The following is a 7,919-nucleotide window of genomic DNA, read 5'->3' as shown; positions in this document are numbered from 1 at the left end:
AGGCTCATCCTGGCATGACAATGCCACCAGCCATACTGCTCGTTCTGTGTTCCTGCAAGACAGGAATGTCAGTGTTCTGCCATGGTCAGTGAAGAGCCCGGATCTCAATCCCATTGAGCACATCTGGGACCTTTGGTCAGGGACACATTATTCCATTTCTATTAGTCACATGTCTGTGGAACTTGTTCAGTTTATGTCTCAGTTGTTGAATCAGTTTATGTCTCAGTTGAGTTTATGTGGACAGTTGAATTAAACTTATGTTCATAACAAATGATTTAAACTATTACAGTTTGCTGCAATGATATTAAACTATATGGACAGTTCAACAGTGAGGACAGTGGCCTGCTCTCCTACTTTATTTATTTTTGCTGAGTTTATGTGGACAGTGGCCTGCTCTCCTAACACTGCAATGATATTAAACTATATGGACAGTGGCCTGCTCTCCTAACACTGCAATGATATTAAACTATATGGACAGTGGCCTGCTCTCCTAACACTACAATGATATTAAACTATATGGACAGTGGCCTGCTCTCCTAACACTGCAATGATATTAAACTATATGGACAGTGGCCTGCTCTCCTAACACTACAATGATATTAAACTATATGGACAGTGGCCTGCTCTCCTAACACCACAATGACATTAAACTATATGGACAGTGGCCTGCTCTCCTAACACTGCAATGATATTAAACTATATGGACAGTGGCCTGCTCTCCTAACACTGTAATGATATTAAACTATATGGACAGTGCCCTGCTCTCCTAACACTGTAATGATATTAAACTATATGGACAGTGGCCTGCTCTCCTAACACTGTAATGATATTAAACTATATGGACAGTGGCCTGCTCTCCTAACACTGTAATGATAGTGGCCTGGCTCTCAGAGAGTCTAACACTGTAATGATATTAAACTATATGGACAGTGGCCTGCTCTCCTAACACTGTAATGATATTAAACTATATGGACAGTGGCCTGCTCTCCTAACACTGCAATGATATTAAACTATATGGACAGTGGCCTGCTCTCCTAACACTGTAATGATATTAAACTATATGGACAGTGGCCTGCTCTCCTAACACTGTAATGATATTAAACTATATGGACTATATGAGTGTTGCTGTTGCCACATGAAGCAGTGGCCACTTTGCAAAAGGTAACATGGACAGATATGTCTCTACCTGTGTAGAGCACATGCCCCTTTACCCTTCCAGTCTCTAAAGTGTTAGCGATTATGCTAATAACAACCATCATGAGTGAGTGCGTTTGTCTACCACTATGTGTAGCTGTTAGCGATTATGCTAATGACAACCATCATCATCAATATTATGGGCACCTCCCCTTGCAAGAATAATGGCACTAAGCCTTTTTCTTTAAATTATAATAAATGTTTTAGCTATTGTTTTTTTGCACATTACCTGATTTATGAAGATCAACAACTGTGTCTCTTTTCGTTTGTGAGTTATTTGCCCTTCCCCATGCACTCACTACTGTAAGTGGCTCTGGATAAGAGAGTCTGCTAAATGACTCACTACTGTAAGTGGCTCTGGATAAGAGAGTCTGCTAAATGACTCACTACTGTAAGTGGCTCTGGATAAGAGAGTCTGCTAAATGACTCACTACTGTAAGTGGCTCTGGATAAGAGAGTCTGCTAAATGACTCACTACTGTAAGTGGCTCTGGATAGAGAGTCTGCTAAATGACTCACTACTGTAAGTGGCTCTGGATAAGAGAGTCTGCTAAATGACTCACTACTGTAAGTGGCTCTGGATAAGAGAGTCTGCTAAATGACTCACTATCGTAGTGACTCTGGATATGAGAGTCTGCTAAATGACTCACTACTGTAGTGGCTCTGGATAAGAGAGTCTGCTAAATGACTCACTGCTGTAAGTGGCTCTGGATAAGAGAGTCTGCTAAATGACTCACTGCTGTAAGTGGCTCTGGATAAGAGAGTCTGCTAAATGACTCACATGTCAATGTGATGGCAGATACACTTTTACATGCGTTACATAACTTTTATACCCCAGTGACACAGGAAGACATGAACAAACAAAAAAAGTTTTAATGTTGTGGTGGAAATTCAACACCAGGGACGCCTGAAGTAAAATGTGAAACGAATCTTTATTATCACGGCCCGGAGAGGTTCACAAACTCAATCCAAGCTTGATGAAAAGGGCGTTCCCCTTTCAGTCCTTATATACTGCTACACAAACAAGTTATATGAGCATGATTTACATTATTAACGTTGGTTCCTGCATGTGACTGACTGATACCTCACGAGGCTGAGATACTCATTTTGTCCCACAGAACAATGTTCTGGGCCGTATTAGTACATTTCTTATGGGTTACTCCCATCTACAATCAGTCAGTCACTCGCATGAACCGAACCAAGACATGTAATTACAGAGCAGCATTATTCTAAACATACAATCTGATACACAGAGAGAGACATTTCCCACCACAATGTTAACGTAGATTTTATTTTATTTATTTAACAAGAATCTTTACGGGTGCCAATAAATGAAAGTTAAAGTTTTTTTCACTTGTTAAACAAAATATTTTTTTCTGAGCAATTGTATTTGTATAAAACACAATTTCAGCATACAATTTCAGCTCAGTACTTGTATTGTTGATCTTAAACACATCTTTATCAAGGGGGTTAATCATTTTGGAGGTGGTTATTCCGGGGCCTTAACTGGTCTTAACAACGTTAGGTCTTCTCCCCTCCTGTGTGTGTTCTGTCAAACTCTTCCCACATTGGGAGCATTGGAAAGGTTTCTCTCGTGTGTGCGTCATTTCATGCTTTTTCAGTATCCCTAAATAGGTAAAACTCTTTTCACACAGGGAGCAGTGGAAAGGCTTCTCTCCGGTGTGTATTCTCGCATGCATTTTCAGGTTCCCTAATTTGGTATAACTCTTTTTACACTGAGAACATTGGAAAGGCTTATCTCCCGTGTGTGTTCTCTCATGCTCTTTCAGATGCGATGCCTGGATAAATCTTTGGCCACACTGAGAGCATTGAAAAGGCCTCTCTACAGAGTGTGTTCTTTCATGCACTTTTAGATACCCCAAGTGTCCAAAACCCATTCCACACTGGGAGCAATGATAAGGCTTCTCCCCTGTGTGCGTTCTCTTATGTTCTTTCAGGTGCTTTAACCTGGAAAATATCTTTCCACACTGGGAGCAGTGATGTCTCCTCACTGGTTTGGACGTCTCTGGATCGGGTTCCCCTGAAGGACTCTTTCCTCTCTCAGAGTGACAGTCTGATATCGCCCCTGTCAAAGAAAAAGAGTATTTGGTTAAACTAAATAAAAATCTCCACATGATTAAACCGTCTTCCTATGAGGTTTAATCCAGACTAGATCCTTCAATATAAAATCATTATTTTGGATCCTGGAAGCTGATTGGTTGACAGGTGCTAGTTATTTACGATAATAAATAACAGTTCCATTTGAATTATCCATGTACATCCACTGTCCCACAGCTCAGCCAGGTAATTTATCAACTGTCCCACAGCCCAGCCAGGTAATTTATCAATTGCATCTCCACTGTCCCACAGCCCAGCCAGGTAATTCATCAACTATATCTCCACTGTCTCACAGCCCAGCCAGGTAACTCATCAACTGTATCTCCACTGTCCCACAGCCCAGCCAGGTAATTTATCAACTGTATCTCCACTGTCCCACAGCCGAGCCAGGTAATTTATCAACTGTATCTCCACTGTCTCACAGCCCAGCCAGGTAATTTATCAACTGTATCTCCACTGTCCCACAGCCCAGCCAGGTCATTTATCAACTGTATCTCCACTGTCTCACAGCCCAGCCAGGTAATTTATCAACTGTATCTCCACTGTCCCACAGCCCAGCCAGGTAATTTATCAACTGTATCTCCACTGTCCCACAGCCCAGCCAGGTAATTCATCAACTGTATCTCCACTGTCTCACAGCTCAGCCAGGTATTTTATCAACTGTATCTCCACTGTCCCACAGCCCAGCCAGGTAATTTATCAACTGTATCTCCACTGTCCCACAGCCCAGCCAGGTAATTCATCAACTGTATCTCCACTGTCCCACAGCCCAGCCAGGTAATTCATCAACTGTATCTCCACTGTCCCACAGCCGAGCCAGGTAATTTATCAACTGTATCTCCACTGTCCCACAGCCCAGCCAGGTAATTTATCAACTGTATCTCCACTGTCTCACAGCCCAGCCAGGTAATTTATCAACTGTATCTCCACTGTCTCACAGCCCAGCCAGGTAATTTACTGGAAGAAGAAACATAGACATGCAAGATCATAATAATAATAACCATTTTACTCTAACCTGTAAATGAATAACATGGTGTTTAGGGCTGTTTCCCCGGCACTCCGCTTCGCAACACGCCTAAGAACAGCCGTCGTGCCTTGTTTGCTTCAATTAAATAACTGGTGGCCCAGTTCCTTTTACAACATTTAATCCAGATCAAAAATGATCCTCGTCTCGATTCGGTTTTCTTCATCATTTGCAAATCAGACACGAGTTGGTTGTAATAACTGGTTATATGATGTGGTATCGTAGATATTTTAAATCGGATCAGTCTGTCTAAACCGTATAGCTAAAATATGAAGGACCTAATGACACCATTGAGATTATAAAAACACAAATGATTGTAGCGCTTCAAAACATGTTTTAAAAATATATATATAATTTGCTCATGGGTTGTCGAGTATAAGAGTAGAGACTGAGCAAAGCACTACAGAAAGAGATTTGGAAAAATATAATGTAAAGCATTTAATCCATTAACGTTTTGTTGGTTGACCACCACTCTTTATAGCTTTAACAATTACTAAAGTACAGAACAACATATTCAAGTGAAGAGTGCTCTTTTTTAAAAAACAGACATTAGTTCAACAACTGCAGAGTTTGTGGCCCTGTTTTTAAGATGCTACTTACTGGTGTTGATCAGATTTCCAGTCTTCTCTTCGTCCACTCCAAAAACGTCTTCCTCGTCCAATGTCACAGTGATCTCCCCCTCCACTCCAACATCTGCGTCCTGCTCTTTCGCTTCTTCCTGTTTCACTCGGAAAGCTTCTTCCTCTTCTTTCACTGTTACAGCCTCACCCGCTACTTCTTTTTTGACGGTGACAGCCTCTTCTTCCTTCTCCTCTTTCACCGTCCAGCAGACCTCCTCTTCTTCGGCAGGGGGAGAGTAGCTTAGTGAGCTCATGGTCGGGGATGCTAGCTAGCTAGTTAGCATGAATGACAAGGCAAGTGCTACTGCTAATTTAACCAGCCAGCTAGCTGACTACTAGCAACGTTAAATTAAATGCGACAATTAGCTAGCTATACAACATACATGTATTTAAAACAGTGGCTAATACACACTGAAAGTGTCTAATGAGCTTTAACGTTTTAGCTATATTGGCTAGCAAGCTACCATGGTTGATAACTAGATCAGCGTCCCGTTAGCAACACAAAAAAAGTACTTCCGGGTCACGGAATTTTGGAAGATTTTCTAAATAAAAGTCCCATACGTAATAGTGGAAAGGTGTCAATGACCTGTATTTATTCTTTATATATGACAAGTAATTGTCTAAACCTTAAACAATTATTTATATTTGTAACATTTGCATTAAATATGGGTTTTAAACCATTTTCCAAGGTCAACTAATTGGCCATATTTCGTATTGTCTTTATAAAGCAAAAAATATTGTGGGTGCTGCAGGTTTGTAGAATATATATAATGTATATTCCTCAATGTTGATGGATGAGTCTTGGGTGGATGAGTCTTTGAACATATTCCAATCAGTTGTCGCCAAGCAATCCTGATGCATTGAGTATGCCTCCTCTGTCCAGCGCCTCACAATTCTCTGTTTTGGTTGCTCCCTGGAACAGAGAGAAGTGAACTTATAGATTCGAAAATGTGGGGGTGAGTGATGGCTTTATACTTGTCAAGGATGTTTGTGTACCCGTGGGTCCAGCACACTATTTCTTCATAGGACAGGAGACATGATAATGGTACTTTGGGAGCAGGGCCAACTTTTGGAGACTCAAAGGGAAATAAAATACCCCCCCCACACACCTTTATAATAAGCTAATGCTCCAAATTTAAACATATTTTTTTAGCATATGGCTTTTATTCTCTGCAAAATGCCACAAATCCCATTGTAAGCAAGTTTCTAGACTACAGCTCAAATAGAGGGCAAACAGGAGTGACTGTCAGCTGATCACAAAGGTCAGATGACATAACAATAGAGCTCCTTGGTCACACTAGTAGTAGGTTTGGCATTGAAAAAAAGAAGCATATGCAGAAAAGTACCATATATCTACAGTAAAAATATGTTAAGCTAAGGACCCTGGGATTGAACACTTCCCTCTGCAACTGGATCCTGGACTTCCTGATGGACCGGCCCCAGGTGGTGAGGGTAGGCAACAATACATCCACCATGCTGACCCTCAACACAGGGGCCCCTCAGGGGTGCGTGCTTAGTCCTCTCCTCTACTCCCTGTTATCCCACGCCTGCGTGGCTGTGTACAACTCCAACACCATCATTAAGTTTGCCGACGATATGACGGTGGTAGGCCTGATCACCCATTACGATGAGACAGCCTATTGGTGCCAGCACAACAATCTCTCCCTCAACGTCAGCAAGACAAAGGAGCTGATGGTGGACACACCAACACAGTCGTGAAGAGGGCACAACAGCACCTCTGGGTTCAATCAAAGTCGTGAAGAGGGCACACAGCCTGGGTTTGATCCCCGAGAGACCCATGAGTCGGTGCACAATTGGCCCAGCGTCGTCTGGGTTAGGGGAGAGTTTGGCCAGCCGGGATGTCCTTGTCCCATCGCGATCTAGCGACTCCTGTGGGCGCCAGTTGTAATGTGTTTCCTCCGACACATTGGTGCTGCTGGCTTCCGGGTTCAGCGAGCAGTGTGTCAAGAAGCAGTGTGGCTTGGCAGGGCCGTGTTTCGGAGGACGCATGGCTCTCGACCTTCCCCTCTACTGAGACGGTACGGGAGTTGCAGCGATGGGACAAGACTAACTAACTGGATACCACGGAATTGGGGAGAAAAAGGGGTAAAAAATGTACAATCAAATCAAATCAAATATATTTATATAGCCCTTCGTACATCAGCTGATATCTCAAAGTGCTGTACCAGCCTAAAACCCCAAACAGCAAGCAATGCAGGTGTAGAAGCACGGTGGCTAGGAAAAACTCCCTAGAAAGGCCAAAACCTAGGAAGAAACCTAGAGAGGAACCAGGCTATGTGGGGTGGCCAGTCCTCTTCTGGCTGTGCCGGGTGGAGATTATATCAGAACATGGCCAAGATGTTCAAATGTTCATAAATGACCAGCATGGTCAAATAATAATAATCACAGGCAGAACAGTTGAAACTGGAGTAGCAGCACGGCCAGGTGGACTGGGGACAGCAAGGAGTCATCATGTCAGGTAGTCCTGGGGCACAGTCCTAGGGCTCAGGTCCTCCGAGAGAGATAAAGAAAGAAAGAGAGAATTAGAGAGAGCATACTTAAATTCACACAGGACACCGGATAGGACAGGAGAAGTACTCCAGATATAACAAACTGACCCTAGCCCCCCGACACATAAACTACTGCAGCATAAATACTGGAGGCTGAGACAAAAAACACACAGAAAAACAGGTGCACCATTGAGAGCATCTTGACTGACTGCATCACCGCCTGGTATGGCAACTGCTCGGCATTGGACCGCAAGGCGCTAGATGTTTCCACTTCACAATAACAGCCCTTACAGTTGGCCGGGGCAGCTCTAGCAAGGTAGAAATGTTCAAATGTTCATAAATGACCAGCATGGTCGAATAATAATAAGGCAGAACAGTTGAAACTGGAGCAGCATTTGGTTTACAAAGAGTTGCCTCTTTTGTGACAAGAAACGACATTGGAACACTGCGCTAC

The 7,919-nt window shown here is 42.8% G+C and overlaps 1 protein-coding gene across 1 annotated transcript; it reads right to left on the bottom strand.

The window, feature by feature from the left end:
* Positions 1-2,106: 2,106 nt before the first annotated feature.
* On the bottom strand, positions 2,107-6,993 carry LOC115127280 (gastrula zinc finger protein XlCGF17.1-like). Its single transcript, XM_029656906.2, has 2 exons — positions 4,936-6,993; positions 2,107-3,279 (listed from the first exon to the last, which is right to left on the bottom strand). The coding sequence occupies exons 1-2, from the start codon at positions 5,207-5,209 to the stop codon at positions 2,696-2,698; spliced, it is 858 nt and encodes a 285-aa protein (XP_029512766.1). The 5' UTR covers positions 5,210-6,993; the 3' UTR covers positions 2,107-2,695.
* Positions 6,994-7,919: the final 926 nt, after the last annotated feature.

The sequence above is a fragment of the Oncorhynchus nerka genome, unplaced genomic scaffold (genome assembly GCF_034236695.1).
Source record: "Oncorhynchus nerka isolate Pitt River unplaced genomic scaffold, Oner_Uvic_2.0 unplaced_scaffold_887, whole genome shotgun sequence".
Classification (NCBI taxonomy): domain Eukaryota; kingdom Metazoa; phylum Chordata; class Actinopteri; order Salmoniformes; family Salmonidae; genus Oncorhynchus; species Oncorhynchus nerka.
This window is presented reverse-complemented; position numbering and strand designations above follow the sequence as displayed.

Excerpts from the sequence above, each read along its gene's own strand:
- LOC115127280 (XM_029656906.2), bottom strand. The coding sequence starts at position 5,209 with ATGAGCTCACTAAGCTACTCTCCCCCTGCCGAAGAAGAGGAGGTCTGC. Across the intron at positions 3,280-4,935 it reads TGGAAATCTGATCAACACCA|GGGCGATATCAGACTGTCAC; the intron begins GTAAGTAGCATC and ends TTTCTTTGACAG.